Below are 22295 nucleotides of genomic sequence, written 5' to 3' on the forward strand. Positions count from 1 at the left end.
ATTTAATACACGGTCTGTTAACACATCGACTGCCCACCAGGAGGCGCCAGTCATCCCCTCTGAGTGCCCCCATAGCACTTCCATAGAAGAATACGAGGCCCTGTTGCGTCAATGCATGCGTGATGACGTCACTTGGTCACATGAGCGCAGACAGGATGTTATTGTGTAACTTACTGTATGGGCTAGTGTTGATCATAGCTGTTCACTGCCGATCAAAATTTGGACATTTTGCCGCACACGGCCACAGTTTTAGCCATAAAACAAACATCGGAGATAAAGGGCTTTAAAGATGGGGAAATGCATTGGAGTATACGGCGAAAAACGGCCGCGCGATGCTCTCAGCGTCGCCTCGAAGCGACTAGCGGCTAATGGGCTACATCCAGGCGTAGCCCCGACCTAACTGTGAGATATAAAGTTATACTGTAATTACAGTAAACGCGTCCAACGCGTCGTGGGCCTCCAGCGACATCAAATAAATTGTCGCGTAGACACCTCGTGGGCACCCGCTGTGTTAAGAGGTTTTTAGAACCCAATAAATCCTATTGCTTGTGTTCACTGGGGTCCTTTGTACTCAATTCATAGAAAGAGATGTGATTAAAAGCTTGGTGGGGTATAGTCCGTCCCCCCCGTCCCCGTCCCCGTCCCCCCCACGCGTCTGCTTGGGTTTCTGAAAATGTGGCCTCTGAACAATTTTTTATAAGCTTACTATTCATCACGGCATTGTGTGAACTTGTAGATCAGCTGTTGTATTTTATTGAATTCTTTATTTTGCCTAATAATGGGCTTGAGCCCAAAAGCATTTAATCGTTACGTGTGGGGCATGGTCCAAATGTATTACGTTTGGGATCAGCGGTGATTATTGTGAAATAATTAGTTAGTTATTGTTAATAATAATAATAATAATTAAAAAAAACATACCGGTAGATGGGAGCCATCTCAGACAGACAGACAGACAGACAGACAGACAGACAGACAGACAGACAGACAGACACCATTTTGCAGAAGCACAAGGAAGTTTCCCAGGGTTAGAAACACGAGGAAATGTGTTTCTAACCAACCTAATCATGCTTCTGGTTTTCCCATCTGAGTTGTGATCATTGTGACGCACATAAACACTATATAAGAGCTGCTGCTCCCGCACTTCTACACTTCTACACACAGGAAGAAGCACAAGTCATCATTGAAGCTCTGAGGTAGGAACCTATCCATTGTTACATTAGACATTATTCTACTACTAATCTACTATTCTATTGTTACTTGTTTTGATTACTGTAATGGAATGATCCAGAAGGGCATATTAGTTTGTTTGCTTATTGATTTATTTATTTCAAACATTTTAACATAGCCTACATTAGAAAAGAATAAAGATTATATTTTAATGGACCTATGATGCATTTACAATGCATTATAATGCATGTTATCATGCACAACAACTTGTAACAAAGACGCTTTATAACTACCATGACTAAGTTACGGTAGTTATAATGTGCTGTTCTACTGAGCACTTATATGTTGTTATGTATGATTATAAGTTGGTATGTAGGATGATTTATACATTATTATGTGGAATTATAATAATAACAAGTGTTATAAAGCCTTGCACTTGCATTACAATGCATGATGTGCTTGTAATGCCTTTAGACCCGACCTTAATATAATATATTCTTACCAAAACGACAAAAGGAAATGAAGATAATTAATAGGGTTGACATTATCATTAAATTATGTTTCCATATTCAATGTCTAAGAATGTATCTGGACCTACCCTTTCTGTGTGTATTTCTTTCAGTTTTTCCAAATAAACACATTCCAAATAAACACATTATTTTTGAAGCCGCTTCCAAGGAGTGGCTTTGTGTGTCCCGTACATGTCCCGTGCATGCAGAATTGAGGATTGGTCAAACTTCACATGACAATGGCCCCCCAAACATCAGTGTGTGCCAGTGCCACGTGCACACTTGCATACAGTATAGCTTCCTTGTAATACTTTACTTGAGTAAAATTATCAATACCATTGATGATGTCAACAACAAGACGACAAACTGGATCTGATTAAATATAAAATAATGATACCAGACAACCTGGCAATACAATGAATGAGCACAAACCTATGCTGCTAATCTGGTGCTCAAACATTTTAATGTCAGTGCTGGAATGTAAGTGCATTTATCCTGAAGTAGGCCTATTGTTTTACTTGAACTATTTACTGTTTAGGTTTTTTGATCATTCATGCTTCAACTACAGGCAAACATTGTACTTTTTTTTACTCAATAAGTGTTTGAAGCACATATTTGAATCACCCCCATCGTCCCTCGCAGCCCCTCCCCCAGGAGATTGAGAATGAACTGATATTGATGCAAAAGAAATCTGCAACATTGTTCATATGAATAATATTTGGACTTAGAATACTGTTACTGGGAACACACTGCTTTCTCTCTCTCTCTCTCTCTCTCTCTCTCTCTCTCTCTCTCTCTCTCTCTCTCTCTCTCTCTCTCTCTCTCTCTCTCTCTCTCTCTCTGCACCCCCTGACCCATTGCACTCCACACAAAATGTGACTAAAATGTATTGTTATGTCCCATACTGTACGTTGAAAGCACAATTTCAGTGGAAAACTTGAATGTTAGTTTACTCAGAACTACTACTGACACAGATCTTCATCCATTCTCCACCACACATCACATTCACTTACACTACAGTGTCCTAGTCCTCTCGACAGCTAAAAGTACACTACAATAATATAAGAGAATACACAAACACATACAGTTGTAAATAGACATTTTGGGATTTATTGGATGGTATTCATACTATGTTTATTTGCATTTGTTTACATTGAACTGAATATACCCGTAGTCCTTCAAAAGTCTGTACATTTATTTTAAATGTGTTCAGAGAGAATATTTAAACATGAAAAATGAAAAAAAGATTTAAAATAGACAAAGACTACAAAAAATATATATAATTATTATAAAAGGATAATAAGTAAAACATCTTAGGAACAAAGCACTACTGGTTTCTGAGATTAAAAACATAATTTGGTTATTTAATTTACATCAACAGAGACATTTACATTTTGGTGTCTGATAAAGTGGACCTTGAGAGGAATAAATAAAAACAAAACTAAAACATTGTAGAGTCAGAGACAAACCCAAAGTTTGATCTATTTGAGGTCACACAACTCAACAGTGCCTGCACAATCAACCTTAAATCCAGCTTAGAGGGTCAGAGTGAATGTGATGTATGACTTTTTTTTATGTTTTAGTCTAGTTTTAGTTGACTAAATAACATTGATTTTAGTCGACTAAATCTACAGTTGATTTTAGTCGACAAAAACTATTTTGTCAGGCCTTGATGGCCTCGTAATGGCTGATTTTACACTTGGTTGCAAGTGACACGTTGTGAAAGGTGCTGTCATGATGAAACTGTACCTTTTCCTATGCAAAACTTCTAATAAATACCTCAATCAATCAATCAATCAATCAATCAATCAATCAATCAATCAATCCTTCTCACAAGTTCTCTCTAGTGCTATTTTCAGAGTGCAACACCCAAGCACAACCAAACATAAAATTACGATCTCTTCTCCACTAGTCCCTCCTTAACATTTTAGTTTAGTTTTTATTTTGGTTATAGTCAGTGGAAAAAGGTAGTCGACGATAAATCTTCGTCATAGTTTAAGTCGACGAAATCAACACATGGTGGCCCTATTTTCTCCGGTGCCTTACAGCTTATCCCTAAAATGTTTTACCTTTAGTTTGATGCAATATTTTTAAATAGTTCAAGTAACAGAACTACAAGCGCACAGCGTGTTGAAGTAGATCGGCTATTTGAAGTATTATATTTTTTCATAATTATTACACAATTATAATTATAATTATTAATATTTTTAAATAGTAAAAGAAAGTCAGACAGTCAGAGCCATTGCTCTGTGATCCAGGTACACTCCTACTCTGTCTTGAGGACACACAACGTGGGATTTCTGTTTCAATGGTTCTGTACATGACAGAATAATATAATATATTATCTAACATGGCCCTGTTACAGATGTTGTCCAAAAATCATGCAGATCGGTACACAGTATCTCTGTAGCCGTTAAATGGAACGGGTATTTCTTACATTGATGCTCCTACATATTAGCATGCAAGCACCAGTTAAAGTTACTTTCCATCCCTCATATACTGTGTGCACAGTGCACATCCCATAACCCACACACTGCACATCATTTCGGAGCTCATATCTTTGAACGGGTAAGGGCTAGTATATTATATTTCTAAGAGGCAACATTTTACATTTCTTTTCCTGAGGGGCACAGACTTCTTCCATACAGGAGTAGTGACCAATTCAGTGCTAACTGAGTTCGCGTCGGCAAGTGTATCGTCAGAAGACACAATAGAGTTGCTATTAGAATGGAAAGATACTCTGATCCTCTGAGTGAAAATATGTTCAATGAAAATATGTTCAATGAAATCAATTAAAGTATCAAAGTCATTGGTCATTCAGTAGCGAAGTGTGATGTCACTTCCGTGAAATGGCTTGAAATGTCGCCCTCTACGGGGTTCATGCTGGTATTGTTTTGTATTCAAATCGCCATTGGGAAATTTGCGAACACCGCATATAAGAACTGTGTTAAAAATATAAACAAACCATGCTCTCGGATTGACCCAAATGGATATGAAGCATCGACTAAGGTGGAAATGTACAGATTTACCCAAAGAGTAACACAATAAACGCTAGAAACAAGTTACAACAGGCTATATCAGATATGAATGAATATCATAAACTATGCAGAACCCCCCCGCTGACAGAAACGTGCACATGGTGTGTTTATATTTTTAACACAGTTCTTATATGCGGCGTTCGCAAATCCCCCAATGGCGATTTGAATACAAAACAATACCAGCATGAACCCCCTAGAGGACGACATTATGCACAAATGACGACATGGCTTCGTTTCTCTATAGTGATAGGAGCAAAGGACAGCCCATTGTTGAGGGCGGACGCAGCCACCACAGTGAGGGGCATGGAAGTTCATAACCGTTTTCTTACTGTAGGACCAGGTGTAAATGGTAAACACACACACACACACACACACACACACACACACACACACACACACACACACACACACACACACACACACACACACACACACACACACACACACACACACACACAAACAATCATACACCGATGACGGAGGAAACCATGCAAGGCACCAACCTGCTCACCAGGAGCAACTAGGGGTTCAGAGTCTTGCTCAAGGACTCTTCGACATTAACTCTGGGGGAGCCCGGGATCGAACTGGGAACCCTCCGCATTCTAAGACGGCCACTCTACCCCTGAGCCACTGCCACCCCGTGTAGTGAACACTTTTTGCTTAGTTACCACTCGTCTGTCATGTGGTGTAAGGTGTTCCAGCTGCGACCTCGTCCTCAAACCCGCCTGGCGCAACGATACACATAAAGCAAGATCTTCTATCGTGGGTTGCCCAGAGCGGGGGCCAGAAGCCCCCACTCTGGCGGCGTCTTTGAAACGCTCGCAAAGGCTCTTTTCGACACTGCTCCCAACAGGATTGTTCAAATGCCGAGAAGTCATTTCCCAGCGTGGATCATTAATCCTAATAACCCCTTTCTCTTGTTTCTCTCCTTTACGGCTGCGCACCTTTTTTCGAAATAACTCAGCTCTGGGCTGGGGTTCTGGTGGTGTTGACAGTAAAGCATCCACTCTATTCACAGTCTCTGAGATGGTTGTCCCTTCCCCTCTAAGAACGTCCTCCACTTTGTCTCTGATGTTTGACACAGCCACAGTCACATCTTCAAAGTATCTCAGGGGACGGACGTTGCTGCTGATTGGGTGCGAAGGTCCACTGATCCTTGAGAGGGAGGTGTAAGTGTTTAGGAAATGGATGGGATCCTCTGTGTGTGAGATGTGCGCCAGCTCAGCATGTCTCCTCCTCAGTTCAGAGACCTCCTGCTCCACACGCTGCCTCTGTTCTTCAACACGACTCACTTCATGTTTCTGCTGGTCTCTGATCAGCTTTCTCACCTCAGATCGTCTTCTCTCAATGGAAGAGATGAGCTTGGTAAAGACGGTGTCACTGACATCCACTACTCTATCAGCAGATTGATTGATGGACTTCACCTCCTGGTGCAGCACCTTCACGTCTTCCTCTCTCTCCTGGATTCTCTCCTGAATGTTCTGTTGACTTGTATGAAGCTCTTTCTGTTTCTCAGTCCTTTCTGATGCAGCTGAGATCGTATCGTGACCTTTGTGTTCATCAACGGAACACAGATAACAGATACACTGCTGATCAGTCCGGCAGAAAATCTTCCTCACCTCGTTGTGACGAGAGCAGATGTTCTCCCGAAGCCTGCTGGAGGCTTTTATCAGTTTGTGGTTCTTGAAGGCAGGAGACTGATAGTGAGGCTGGAGGTGAGCATCACAGTAAGAGACCAGACACTGAAGACAAGTCTTCACAGCTTTCTGTTTTCTCCCAGTGCAGAAATCACAGGCCACATCTGCGGGTCCATCATAGCAGTCATCAGGAGGAAGAGATTGAAGTTCTGTCTTCTTCAGGCTCTCCACCACCTCAGCCAACATGGTGTTTTTCTTCAGAACAGGTCTTGGGAAGAACGTCTGTCTGCACTGTGGACAGTTGAATCTCCTTCTTTGACCATCCTGATCCCAGTATCCCTCAATACACCTACTGCAGTAGTTGTGTCCACAGGGAACGCTCACTGGATCCTTCAGTAGGTCCAGACAGATGGAACAGGAGAACTTTTCCTCATCCAGTTGAACTCCTTGCCGTGCCATTTTACAACTGACTTACAAACAGACGTTTCGTTTGGTTTCATCTCCTTGTAAATCACATGACGTGGGAGGTTCCTGTGTGTGTGTGTGTGTGTGTGTGTGTGTGTGTGTGTGTGTGTGTGTGTGTGTGCGTGCGTGCGTGCGTGCGTGCGTGCGTGCGTGCGTGCGTGCGTGCGTGCGTGCATGCGTGTGTGCGTGTGTGTGTGTGTGTGTGTGTGTGTTGGGACAGGTAGATTAGATTAGATGTTATTGCACCAGAGGGAGAGTTGCATTTACAACTCACTCCTGTTCTTAGAACTTTAAACTTCAACCTCTATGATAAATCATTCATTTCAAAATGTCACTTTTGTTTTATAAATCACTGAATGGTTTAGGGCCAAAATATAAATGTGATCTTGTGTGATACCATAGGTTCAGACTGGGTTTAAAGAACTGCATCATAGGTCATGTGGGAAATTCCTGCTTTCTGTCCCTAGAATCTGAACTAAACATGGAGAAGCAGAAGCAGAATCTGTTGGCCTGATTTTATTTTACAATTTAATGTTGTTTATACATGTCCTGAATAGCTGTGTCTTATTAAGGATTTAGTGGTTTTTTACTCCATAATTCCAGACTTGTACTTATGATGTCTACAATGTGGTATTGATCCTTTTACTTGAGTAAAACATGTTGGTACTTTGTACACCACTCCACAAATGCTGTGTCAGCTGTGTTGTAAGTACATGACGTGACAATAAAACACTTGAACTTGGAACCTTGCACCACACATTGACGTTTATGCTATGACACATTACAACCCTCTTATCTACTTTGTATGACACATGATCCATGACATCATAAAGGATGTTGTTTACCATGAAGCTACAGTATATGATATGTTGGACACAGCCCCTAAAGTACACTTTAATGGCCTGGTCTAACAGTCAAATGTTTTGCAAGTAACAACACATGCAATACGTGCAAGTATTATACTGTCACTAGAAATACATAATAGAGGGGAATAAACAAAGGCTACAATAGTGTGTTGCCCCTAATAACCGTTGTGGCAGACATGTATAATAGAATGCCAAATGCACTGTATCTGTTGTGAAGCATTGGGAATGTGTTGTTGCATCATTACATCTTTCACCCGTCCTTAAATTCTACATTTAGCTTTGAATGGAGACAGTTTAGTATCACATCATTTAAACCCCTTCTACGTCCAGTATAAGAGATGAATGAGCTGATTCCACAGGTCTTCTAATTCTGAACCTGTCAGCAGTGTAACTATTATGTTTATAGTAGCATACCTTTACGTTAGTGTGACATATGTCCATGTATCAGGCCAAGTGCCACGGGGGTGCCAAAGGGGGCTTCTTATACTCCGTTGCAAATTCTTCCCTCTCAGTTTAAGCATGCTTAATGAACTGGTGGGTGTGGCCACATAAAAACCTAATTTTAACACTTTCTGTACACCTTTTTGGAAAAAGATCTTCCTCCTAGTTATATTCATCATGTTTTAGGGGGGAACAAAACATGGCACTGCATTTTTAAGAATTTTGTTTCCCGTGTAGCTTTGTTTAACCCCTTAAACCCTGGAACCTTGCTATTACCACCCCCAGGGCTCCCCCAGGGCTCTATACATTGTCCCCTCCTTGTGTTTACCCCAATAAGCCGAGCTACAAGCTCACAATGCACCACAACAGCACGTTTAGCGTGCTTGTAGATCTTCACTGAATGTTCGCCCACAGAATAGAAACACGCTTCATTTGGTTAATTATTGATAGCCTGCTTGACTAAGCAGGCTACACATTAACATGAACACAGCGTTACACAGCACTGATGATAGTGCTGTCAAACAAACCTATGAAGTCTATGAAAAGGTTGGAACTGCAACACAATATGTATGTAGTAGCCTAATAAACTGACTCCACCCATCTTCTTCGAATCTGATTGCTATGTCCCTGCGTCATCTCTCTCTCAACTAGGGGGTCCATGGCCTGGAACATGTTGCAGACCCGTTGATCAGGGACCCCAATTTAAACAAGCCCTAAATCATTTTAGTTGACCTTGCACCAGTGAACCGTGCTGTCCTGTACATTTTCCTATGCAAACCTCTGATAAAATCTATTAATCAATCAATCATCTGTGACATAGGACTGCATATTTGATCAAGGTTTCAGCCCACTTTGACTTCCTCTATAACATTTATGTTAAGTATATTAGTTTGATGCCTGTCAACCTTGATGTGTTACAAGTGCAGTGTGTCTTGTAAGCCAGTAGATGCCAGCACAACACCAGGCCTCAACTCACAGCCAGTCCAGCAGAGCTGCTGCAAATGACAAACCAAATGTGTCTGTAGGATTTACAGTGTGGATTGTCCCAGAGATGCACTGTGGTCCTTGAAATATAAAACCAAATGAAATGAAAATTAAGATGAGACCTTTCTTGATCCCATGAGGGAAACTCAGTTGCTAAAGACATGCAGTGACAGCTGTGTGTGTGTGTGTGTGTGTGTGTGTGTGTGTGTGTGTGTGTGTGTGTGTGTGTGTGTGTGTGTGTGTGTGTGTGTGTGTGCGTGCGTGCGGCTAGCCCTCTCCTTCACCCCAAGGTCCAATAACTCTAACCCTGTCGCACGCACGCACGCACGCACGCACGCACGCACGCACGCACGCACGCACGCACGCACGCGCGCACACACACACACACACACACACACACACACACACACACACACACACACACACTCTCTCTCTCTTATGTTTCTCTGCAGCGAATGAGAGGCACTGCTCAAAGCTCCAAGGACCCACTGCTGATGGACAGGTGATGAATGTCAATGAACCCAAGTAGCCTATATAACACACATACACACACACACACACACACACACACACACACACACACATCCTGTTTCTTGTATGAGTTCTTTCTCCTGAATGGATTAAATTAATAAGATGATCGGACCATGTATTTTCTGTTTATTAAAGAGCTCGACAGACAGGGCGACCCCTGTTACTGAGCAAACAATCTATAGCAATGATTACTGTCACAATATAGAGCTACTTAACACTGTTACTGAGCAAACACTCTATAGCAATGATTACTGCACTCTCTCTCGGTCGTCCTCAGACGAGCTTCCATCCGAGTCTCCAATCTTTCCGGTTCTCCATACACCCGGCCAGCTCCGAAGAGCTTTCAGCTCCCGCATCCTTCTTCAGGACGTCCACATACGTTAACGCGGAACGTCCTCGCGATCGATGCCCGCGAGTTGGTTCCCACAGGACCAGCCTGCTGGCCGGGAGCTCCCGATGTCTGTGGCAGTGGCCGGCCAGCTACATCCTCCTAGCTGCTACCTTCTTGCTGAGCCTCGGCAGTTGCCTGTACAGGTCCTTGTTGGTAATGTGGATTGTGGATGTTCTGATCCACATTCAGAACAGCTCGTAGCATTCTGGTGTAGCACCCATCCAGGGACTTCTGCAGGGTGGGTGTCAGGGTCCAGCTTTTGCAGCCATACAGGAGGACAGACTCCACAGTGGCGTGGAATAGGTTCAGCTCAGGGCCCTCCACACTAGTGCCTTCCTGACCTTAAGGTCCTGTTTCCCTCAGGTGATGAATGTCAATGAACCCAAGTAGCCTATATAACACACATACACACACACACACACACATACACACACACACACACACACACACACACACACACACACACACACACACACACACACACACACACACACACACACACACACACACACACACACATCCTGTTTCTTGTATGAGTTCTTTCTCCTGAATGGATTAAATTAATAAGATGATCGGACCATGTATTTTCTGTTTATTAAAGAGCTCGACAGACAGGGCGACCCCTGTTACTGAGCAAACAATCTATAGCAATGATTACTGTCACAATATAGAGCTACTTAACACTGTTACTGAGCAAACACTCTATAGCAATGATTACTGCACTCTCTCTCGGTCGTCCTCAGACGAGCTTCCATCCGAGTCTCCAATCTTTCCGGTTCTCCATACACCCGGCCAGCTCCGAAGAGCTTTCAGCTCCCGCATCCTTCTTCAGGACGTCCACATACGTTAACGCGGAACGTCCTCGCGATCGATGCCCGCGAGTTGGTTCCCACAGGACCAGCCTGCTGGCCGGGAGCTCCCGATGTCTGTGGCAGTGGCCGGCCAGCTACATCCTCCTAGCTGCTACCTTCTTGCTGAGCCTCGGCAGTTGCCTGTACAGGTCCTTGTTGGTAATGTGGATTGTGGATGTTCTGATCCACATTCAGAACAGCTCGTAGCATTCTGGTGTAGCACCCATCCAGGGACTTCTGCAGGGTGGGTGTCAGGGTCCAGCTTTTGCAGCCATACAGGAGGACAGACTCCACAGTGGCGTGGAATAGGTTCAGCTCAGGGCCCTCCACACTAGTGCCTTCCTGACCTTAAGGTCCTGTTCTGTGGAGTTCATCCAGGAACCCAAGTATTTGAAGTAATTGAAGAGCTAGTTAACACTGTTACTGAGCAAACAATCTATAGCAATGATTACTGTCACAATATAGAGCTATTTAACACTGTTACTGAACACTATAGCAATCATTACTGTCACAATATAGAGCTATTTAACACTGTTACTGAACACTATAGCAATCATTACTGTCACAATATAGAGCTAACACTGTTACTGAACAAACGCTATCTAACTATTCATTTAGCGAATGTATGTCCGCCGTCCGTCTGTCTGCATGCTGACATCACTGATACTACACAGTGTCGTCGGCTCGTCGCCATGGTAACAATGCCCAAATGACATCAACAAAGCCCAACTGACATCACTGACTGACATCACTACAGTGCCCACATTTGGAGATGACATCACAGACTGGCCTGGACACGGAATACTATGGATACAACGGGTATTGCACAACTGGACATGGATGGTGACTATTCTGCCCAACGGGCCAGTAAGGGCGAGTGCCAAAGGCTTTGGCACTCGCCCTCTCTCCAACGGGCACCGGTCTGGGTTCTCCAACATTACTTCTTATACTCTTACATTCAATCCCTCATCACTCACCCCCGGGCACAAAACTAGTAGCAATGATTATTATCATAATAAAGAGTTATTTAACACTGTTACTGAACCTGTATAGTGGGTGCATTCCATCCCTAGCAGTAGCTTTGCACTACTCTGGTCTCATACTGTACATCGAGGTCATACCCTCTAGCCATACCCTAGCTATATAGAGTACAAACTTAAAGATTTGCTGACGGACTGCTGAGGTGATCTTTCCATTTGTCAGCGTTTGGCAGAAGTTTGTCTCTTCTTTTTTATTGCTTGTATCTCCCCTTCTGCCTCTCTGGGGCATTTACTGTTCCTAATCTACATTAACGACATGACATCAGCTGGTTTCCAATCAACATTAAGGACGTGACATCAGCGTATGACTGCAATTTGTTCTCGCCCGCGGATGACTCTGCTTTCCTGGTCTTGGACAGGAACAAGCTGCAGGTTGAAGCCCTATTAGCTCCAAGATCGCTGCTGAACCACAGTTTCTGGCTGGGGTAGATCCCAACTCTAGGAATTACAGTACATCAGCGATGCACTTACTGACAGTGCCACTGTCTGAGAGCTGGTTGACATGAGTCCTTGTTGACACTGCTCCTGACATTACGATGTGGTCACTATGAGTGGACTTAGCTGACCTGAAGGCCCTGCAGGTTGCCATGCTAAGAGCCTTTCTCCCTTTCTGGGCGGGATCCCACCAACAGGGTAGGCAGTGGGTGTATCAGAACCTGTAGACTTTGATTTATTGATTTATTTGATTTGCACAGCAGTGTACAGTACATAATGCATAATATCTTAGTACTTTCCAGGAAAGGTGACAGGTAGTTATTGTTCAGGGTTTCTGAGTATGTCTAAGCCCTCACCGGTAGCACTTTACAATAATGACCTGTTATAAAGCATTTATAAACATTTATAACACATTAATAAGCAGCTTGTAGATGAGTAATAATGAATGAGCAAGCGGTTAATAAATGTTTATTTAAACATGTATAACTATATTTAATAATCATTTATAAATTGTTAGTAACTTGTGAACTATTCATGAATAAGCCATTTATAAACAATTATAAATATATTTTAAATCATTTGTAACCAGAGTTATTTAGTATTTATAAGCTATTTAGAGATAAATAACTAATCATTTACAAGCTATTCATATACATTGGTAAATGTTTAGTAAAACATTTATAACACTTTTTATGCCTTTGTAAATGATTATTAAAACATTAATAACACAGTTATAAGTTATTTGTAGATAAGAAACTAATCATAGACAAGCTATTTATATACTAATTCATTATTTACAACTGTCTATTATGTGGCCTCCATTTTTGTTCATGTTTAACAAATGCTTTGTAAAGCATTCCTAAATTATCTATAAATCATTGCTAGATGTTATCAAGAGCCCTAATGTAAAGTGAAGACACTTCATAATCTACAACTGTCTGTTAACGTGGTCTTCACTTTACACTACCAATGATTTATAGATATTTTAGGAATGTTTTACAAAGCATTTGTTAAACATGAACTGTCTGTTAACGTGGTCTTCACTTTACACTACCAATGATTTATAGATATTTTAGGAATGTTTTACAAAGCATTTGTTAAACATGAACAAAAATGGAGGCCACGTTATTAACAGACAGTTGTAGATTATGAAGTGTCTTCACTTTACATTAGGGCTCTTGATAACATCTAGCAATGATTTATAGATAATTTAGGAATGCTTTACAAAGCATTTGTTAAACATGAACAAAAATGGAGGCCACATAAATAGACAGTTGTAAACAATGAATTAGTATATAAATAGCTTGTCTATGATTAGTTTCTTATCTACAAATAACTTATAACTGTGTTATTAATGTTTTAATAATAATTTACAAAGGCATAAAAAGGGTTATAAATGTTTTACTAAACATTTACCAATGTATATGAATAGCTTGTAAATGATTAGTTATTTATCTCTAAATAGCTTATAAATACTAAATAACTTTGGTTACAAATGATTTAAAATATATTTATAATTGTTTATAAATGGCTTATTCATGAATAGTTCACTAGTTACTAACAATTTATAAATGATTATTAAATATAGTTATAAATGTTTAAATAAACATGTATTAACCGCTTATTCATTCATTATTACTCATCTACAAGCTGCTTATTAATGTGTTATAAATGTTTATAAATGCTTTATAACAGGTCATTATTGTAAAGTGCTACCCACTCACCACTTATATGCAACAGCAGAGTTTGCCCCCAGCCACTTTTTTTGGGCACCCAAAACTATAGTCCACTCCACACAGTTATTTACACAGTTATGTGTGCTTGTATTTGTCCTTGTTACCAATTTTTATACTTTTTGTGATTTGAAAAAGTATTTTCCCAGTGAATTCCTATGGGAAATGTATTCTGTCTTATTATTTATATTAGTGCTTGTAATATAAATAGTAACAATACCACAAAGTTCTGCATGAGTTCAATGGACGTTTTCCTGTAACCTTTTTTGTAAACCCCAAAAGTCCATTGAGTTCAATGGAGGAGTGGTGCATGCTTGAGTAACATAAGAACAGTTATATCAACATGCCCATACAGTATGGGCATGTACTGCTGCGCTTACTATAATTGGAGAGGCCAAGCCTTTTCTTTTTGTTTGGGGATGGCCAGTGCAGGAACACTCAAATTCAACAGGGTTTTCACCCAAAATATCCCCCAGTGGTCTGGCCGTTGGATAGGCTACCTCCCCCATCTTGAATGGACTTACACAGTGTATAATGTAACTTTTTGCATCCTTATTACTTGCACTAGTGTGTCTTTATCTGATCGACAGTACAAAGGCAGGGCCATTAGCCAATGAGGGAGCACCTTTTTGTTGGTGACGTCACCACAACAAGTGCAAACTGTTAACAAGGCAACTCGATCTGCTGGCACACAAGTCGTGTCAGCAGGAACTGCATTTCTGGTTTCATTAACCGTCCCGCAAAGCTTGGCCAATGTGACCCTGGGCGTACAACAAACTTTGAGCACTTTGTGCCAAGATGTAGGCGGGCGGCAGTAGTCCAGATGTAGGCCACGCTTCAGAGCCCAGGCATGTACGTACCAGGCACTAAACACAACCTGACAGAACTCTTCCAATGTAGCTCTTCTAGTACTACAAATAATAATACATATATTTGGCATTTTGATACCAATACTTTTGTACTTTTACGCAAATACATTTAGATTTCTGAACTTCTTACTTGTATTTCTACATGGCAGTATTAATACTTTTACTCAACTAAAATATACAGTATGAGTACCTTTTCCACCACTGCACTCTGAGCTGAATATTTTGGGCAATAACCCCTTTGAAAACATTCCACCTTCAAGCTCACAGTATGTGGCAACGCGATTCGTCATGACACTCTAGGTGCCACGGCACCCACTTTGAGAAACCTGTATTGGGTGTTAACATGAGAACTAGAGGTCGGCGGAGTCTCTCCTGTCCGTGAAGAATCCATTTACGATCCTTTTGCAAGGCTACCAGGCAGGTCAAGGCCTTACACTCTAAAGCATGTCTCATTTCATTTCATACATGGATCACATTATATCATGTCTCATTTCATTCCATACATGGATCATAATTATATCAAAATGAGGTTCAGCTGCACCCAGCTGATGGTTGCTCAGATGGTAATGACAAGTGCTGGCAGGGAGGGGGCGCTGTTAGGAATTAAGTGGCAAGCTTGCACACCTCGTGGTGTGCTCTGCTTGTATCTCAAGTATAGGCCATGTGTGGCCTGCTTGAGCGTGAGCAGCAAGTTGGCACCTCGACAGAGTGCAGTTCTTGTTTATTTATGTATTTATAATGTGTGTTTATGTATGTATGTATGTGTTTATTCATTAAATAAATCATGCTCAGTGCTCACCCAGTATCAAGCATGTTTTCAACTTGGTTAAAGGTAGTAGTACTAGCCTATATAATGTAGAATTACTCTGTCAGACCATGGTCACACTGCACTTTTATTCTACCTATAAGGGTGGATTCTGCCAATGCATTTCAAAGGGAATGGAACTTTATTTTTTATCCGCAAATGTCAGCAAACCGCTCCATTCCCATTGAAATGCATTGGCAGAAGCCGCCCACATGTGCTCTTACAAGTAATATTCCTGCATTTACTCAAATAAAAGTAGGCCTATGCATGCTTATACGCATTAGGCAGAATGTGTCATATAGTAAAACGTGTCATGAACTGTCTGGTGTACTGTATACCCTTAGTGATGTCCCAGTGTTTTCTGTTTGCCGTTACCTGCCTTGTCTCTCTTGTCCTGTGATTAGGAATTCACCCTTTGTCAAGTCTCGCCTGTTGTCCCGCCCCTCTTCGCACCCATTGGTTGCTGTGTCTTGGTGGGACAAAAGTCCTTTCTCTCCATCCACTACCATTGAAATTCAGTTGATTCTTATTGTTATTAAGTGTATTCAATTCTCATTTTAAACTTGGTTTCAGTAAAAAGGAGCCTCCCAGGTGCAGTATAGTGACTGGGCATGTGTTCTGCCTCTGAGTTGTCCATTCTGCAATTGGGTCTTACATCTGAGTCTCACTGTGAAGTAGTGAAGAAGTATACTCTCAAGTAAAGTAAAATTACCTCAAAATTGTGCTTGAGTAAATGTATTTTATTTCAGCTACTTACCCCGGCCTACTGATAGTAAAATGTGCTCATGTAGAGCCATGCGGTATGATTAATACACACAGTGTCCATACATAAACTTTCCATCTGTGGTGGGATATATCAGTGTTGTTTATGGTGACAGGGACTATGAAAACAATACATAAATCCAGTAACATTTTTCATTTTTGTTTCATTAGTGTCTGAAATGCTGTATATAGCGCGCGCACACACAAGCAAGCACGCTGCACGCACACATGCAGTTTACAATTTAGGCATCTTGGCAGATGCATTTAATCCAGAGTGATTTACAGTAAGCAAGGTGAACACAAGGTAATACATCAAATGCATAGAGATAGTCATCTAGGATCATAGGTAAACCAAGAACCTATCGTCATCTGTACATTTAAAGTACCATTTTTTTCTTTTTTACAACAAGGGTTCATGCTTTAAGTTGTAATTTGATAAACTAAAAGATGAGTGTTTTTATTGTTTTCATGATTTTGAGATTCTTTTTTCAAAGCAAGGCGGGGGCATTTGGGCAGTAGCTAAATATGTTTTTTTTACACAATAATTATTACCAGTAAGACTCCCTAATCAGGAGATAAGCGGCCGTCAGGTCGCATGTAAAAATCGGCCTGATGGTGGTGCTAAATGGGACAGATCCATGTTTAACTTAGCTCCCCTACAAACTATAGGATGCCAGGCCTTGAAGAACATCTGTCTAAATAGCATGCTATCTACATTTTTTTTTTTGCTTTGCATAAGTCTTCAAAGTCGTCATTGCTAGGGCATATCATTCAAATGAAGAGTGGACACACGTCTCCTTCAAATTAAAAGCTGTAAGTCTGTCTGCTATAGTGGGCAGGATTAGTTACTCATAGTCACTAACATTTCCACGATGTGAGCCTCTCTTTTCTTCTGCCCTTGGAAGGTCAACACCTATATGGTGGGAGAATGACAATGTGAAGATTGATTGATTGAATATTATATTAGAAGAGTACAAGTATTAATAGTCAAAACATAAAATGTAGTACAGTACAAGTACAGTTAAACACCCTGCCCAAAAAGAACACCCCCAAATAAGACCTTTATGGTCTTGTTTACATTGGAATTCCTTGGTATTCAATTCATAGATATAAAAAAAAATCACAGTCGAGTAATGCTGTGTTCACACAAGTGGCGTTTCCATAAAGCCTCTTAATGCACATTTACGGCTTATTCGCCAAATCTTTTTATGGAAACACTTTGAAATGCGAATAAACTTTCATTATTCGCAAAACAAAATTATCCGCTTGGAGGAGGTGGATTTTGAGGCTTTATCGAATAAACTAAATGCGCATTTGTGAATGGAAACGGGTCAGACAATAAATGTCAGACAATAAATCCATAGCGTCCGCCGATTTAACACTTTCCCCTGCCGCTTAACGTCTATTGTATAGCGTTTATAGCCCACAAAACAAACCGGTTGTTTGTTACACACGGAGTGACACGGACCGTGTGTAAAATCCTCCCGTTTTCACCTCCCGGAGTCAAGCCATCCGTGGCTAAACCTTCCTCATCACACAGTGTTGCGTGCTAAAAGTGGCCAATCTACAAGCTCACAGCAGCTCGTATCCGTGTCTCCATGCCGCGCTGTGAGCTTGCAGATCAGCCACCTTCCATGAGGACACTGAAACTTGCATGATGAGCACTCTGTCAACCATGCGACCGTCGCTAATTCGAATGACACCCGCAAATGGAAACGGGCTAAATTCGCTTTGTCTTAATACGCATTTCTGATAATTCGCTTCCCTAATTCGAATACGTTTATGGAAACATGGCTACAGACTGCTACAAAAATAAAAACTTGATCATACTACAGCACCACACAAAAGCTAAATATTCTCACATGGGGGTCCGCGGCCAAATATATATATCAATTTGGGGGTCCTTGACAGGAAAAAGTTTGAGAACCCATGAGCTAAACAACGTGCTTGTGTTATCTGAGTGTTGCGAGCTTGTAGGTCGATCCGCTGTTTTTCACTGAATGTTCAACACCCCCCAGAAAAGGGACGCTACGGTTAGAGTAGTGTTGGAGTAAAATACATTTTGAGACCACCGGGAGTCCATGGTGTGACAGAGAGATCTCACGCCTCGCTCTGACACCTTGGAACTGTGAAAGATAACAGCCAGAGAGTAAAAAAAGGCAGAAACAAAGCCGCCCGGGGCGAATCACAACTTCACTGCTGATGAATTGTAGCCACGAGCTGTTGTTAATAATACTGAAACATTGTCTGTTCATAACTACACCAAATATCAAAGAATGAGTAGCCTATAGTGGCGTTTCCATAAAGCCTCTTAATGCGCATTAAGCCTTTTTCGCTTAAATCTTTTTATGGAAACACTTCAAAATTCGAATAAACTTTCATTATCTGCAAAAACGTTTATCCGCTTGGAGGAGGTGGATTTTGAGGCTTTATCGAATAAACTAAATGCACATTTGTGAATGGAAACGGGTTAGACAATAAATGCGAATAGTATGACGCCCACAAAACAAACCTGTTGTTTGTTACACACGGAATGACATGGGACCGTGTGTAAATTCCTCCCGTTTTCACCTCCCGGAGTCAAGCCATCCGTGGCTAACCCTTCCTCATCACACGGTGTTGCGTGCCAAAAGTAGCCGATCTACAAGCTCACAGCAGCTCGCATCTGCGTCTTCGCGCCGTGCTGTGAGCTTGCAGATCGGCCACCTTCCAGAGGACGCTGAAACTTGCAGGATGAGTGTGCACTGTGCAGCAATCGAGTCACAGCAGTCAGACGTGCAGTGCTCACGTCTCGGTTCGGTCTGAAAAAATCAGCCCGATCAACTCATGCGACCGTTGCTATTCGAATGACACCCGCACATGGAAACAGGCTCAATTCGCTTTGTCTTAATGCAAATTTATGATAATTCGCTTCCTATTTTCGAAAAAGCTTATGGAAACATGGCTTATGTCCGAAAGCAGGTCAACCTTTGTCATATTTTGCTAAACAAAGTGTTAGTTAGCTCAATATTCTGATAGTAATCGTTACGTTAGCTGTGTTTGTTCAGAAACACGGCCCCCGTCTCTCCCTCTCTCCAGCTCAGGTCAGGATACCAATTGTATCCAATCAGGAGAGAGAACTCATACAGGATAAAGAGTAAACAAGACATTGGAAGTGATGACACAAATAAATGAACCGACAAAATGTAAACTGGAACCCTATAAAATTGGGATATTTTTTAATTATAATCCTGAATTATTTTTGTCTATTTTTTTAATTGTAATCCTGAAAATATTTAATTTCAAATGTTATATTGTGTTAACTTTATGAACTTAAATACAAATACTTTGGGCATAAAAAAGACTATTACTAGTCACTAAGCTACTAGTATAGACTGAAGTAATTAAAGTGGGTCATGTTTGCATGTTTGGAATTGTAACAGTTGAAATCAATAATATTTCAGTATTCAGATATTAACCTGCGGGCTGCATGAAGTGAAGGTGGGGGCCGCATGTGGCCCCCGGGCCGCTAGTTGCCCATGTATGGGATAGGGACAGGGACAGGGACAGGGACAGGGACAGGGACAGGGACAGGAGCAGGGGCAGGGAAAGGGAAAGGGAAAGGGAAAGGGAAAGGGAAAGGGACACGATAGGGACAGGTACAGGGATTAGCCTCGCGTAGCCAGGCTTACTCACCTGCGAAGAGAAAAGCCTGTTTACGACCATAGGCTGATACGGCATTGAACGGTGCTACTTCCGCCGGGAGAATTTCACCGGATGTTATTGTTTTCTCACATGCAGTGTGGTGTATTCTCCGCTGGCGGAAAAAAAAACTGTTCTACTTCTCCCGACCCTTCGGTTGCGCTCGTAATAAACAATATCCAAACAAAAACATGGATTCTGACAAAGGACACCTATTAAGAGCTACTATCTATTTAAGTTTGTTTCGCTAGCGTATGTACACAGACTGCAACGCATGACGTAACTTCCATTAACCGCAGCACTTCCGCCACTTCTGGTGTCTACAGGTTCATGCCATTCACATCGCCTATTGTGGCCAGGGTGGACAGACAGGGACAGGGACAGAGATCGGGACAGGTAAATAACGGAAGGCGTGAGAGGAGCAACAGCCCGTTTAGATTTACGGCGTCCATCGCCGGTCCAGGGCTGTCGGGAGGTTGCTGATTTCTGGGCTTTGTGACAGAGCGCTTCGTTAGAGACTCAGTCCCTGTTAACATTTATATGGAGGCCCAGATTTATGACGCCTGAAGTTCACCTCTCCCTTCTTTCCTGTAAACTCTTTAACTTGTTTTTTCTTCTTCTTCCCGAGCGGTGATGCCGACCGCCGAGTCGACTTGCCGCCGGCATCAGTCATAGTAATGATCCCTGGTGTGCGTGTGTGTGCGTGTGTGTGCGTGTGTGTGCGTGTGTGTGAGAGAGAGAGAGAGAGAGAGTTATGGAATTCTATCTCTCTCCCTCAGTCCTTTAGGCCTGGTTTGCTCAGCTGTAAATCTCATGGAAGCATCATATTGTTTGCTTTAGTTTTGACTCTCCGAACTCTCCTGACTCTCCGGGGAGGCCTTTCCGCACCTGGAGGTTTTCTGACGTCAGAACTTGAAGCAGTATGTATCGGCCTTAAAGCCCCAGCATTGCATTCTGGGAATGTCTGACTGAAGGCCTGTCCATACTGTCTCCGACCACCAAACCTTTCATCTGAAAGGTCCGGTTCAACTACAAAATTACGTCACTCGCAACTTTTGAAAAGCGTTACCCCAAATTTGAGTTCGGAAAGCTGCACGTCGGAAAGTGGAAATCTCGCTCTTTCGACAACGGAACATTTCGACAACAGAGCGTCGGCAAGATAGCGCCTCACCCCACGGAGGTTAGGGGTTGGGTTAGGTTTGGTTGTAGAAAAGATGACAGTGACACGGTCCCGGAAAGTCAGACCTTTCCGACAAAAAGTTCAGTGGTCGTAGACAGTATGGACAGTCCTTGAGTGAGACATGCAGAGGAACAACGCTGGATATCATAGCGTCAAGCTGTCGTCGCTGTATTGAGCTGTGGGACCACTAGCGTACTAAACTGTGCACCGAAAACAGCTGATCTGCAAGCTCTGCGACATGGCGTGAGCTTGCAGATCAGCTACTTGCTTCCACAAAGTCTATCAAGCCTGACAGTCATTACATTTCAAGCAAAAGTGTTGGCTATCCCTCTCTGTCTGTCTGTCTGTCTGTCTGTCTGTCTGTCTGTCTGTGTGTCTGTCTGTCTGTCTGTCTGTCTCACTCACTCAGTGTGTCCCTTCTCTCTCTCTCTCTCTCTCTCTCTCTCTCTCTCTCTCTCTCTCTCTCTCTCTCTCTCTCTCTCTCTCTGGATGGATTGGGACAGGGGAAGGGGGAAGGGGGAGGGGGGGTGTTGTGATTTATCCAGCCATACATCAGCTCACAGTTGAAGTTCCTTCTTAATATGAGCTGCTTTAGGGAGGATGCTGGGATTGATTGGAGCTGTCGTTGCATGGTGTCTTCATATATCACCTGCTTGCAGAGGAGACCCCGGGCATGTCTAACCCTAACCCAAAACATTACTGGAGTACCGCACTTAAGTACTGCACTTTAGGACAGGGGTCTTCAACGTTTTCAGGCCAAGGATCCCTTAGTTGAGAGAGAGAGATAAAGCAGGGACCCCCACGACCTTATCATAGATTCCATATAGGCCTAGTTTCATTGCTTGACAGCAATTCATGTCAATTTGTGTTTTCAGATATTTAACCACTTGAACCGTCAAACGTAATACAC

The 22295-nt window shown here is 42.1% G+C and overlaps 1 protein-coding gene across 1 annotated transcript; it reads right to left on the reverse strand.

Annotated features, from left to right (window-relative positions):
* Positions 1-2700: 2700 nt before the first annotated feature.
* Positions 2701-6810, reverse strand: LOC308285236 (E3 ubiquitin/ISG15 ligase TRIM25-like; the record flags this gene model as incomplete). The annotated part of the gene is made up of 2 exons (XM_080725954.1): positions 2701-2727; positions 5731-6810. 2 exons carry the CDS (start codon positions 6808-6810, stop codon positions 2701-2703), a joined length of 1107 nt encoding a protein of 368 aa, XP_080582080.1.
* Positions 6811-22295: the final 15485 nt, after the last annotated feature.

Source organism: Nannobrachium achirus (assembly GCF_963921795.1).
Source record: "Nannobrachium achirus genome assembly, chromosome: 5".
NCBI classification, from domain to species: Eukaryota; Metazoa; Chordata; class Actinopteri; order Myctophiformes; family Myctophidae; genus Nannobrachium; species Nannobrachium achirus.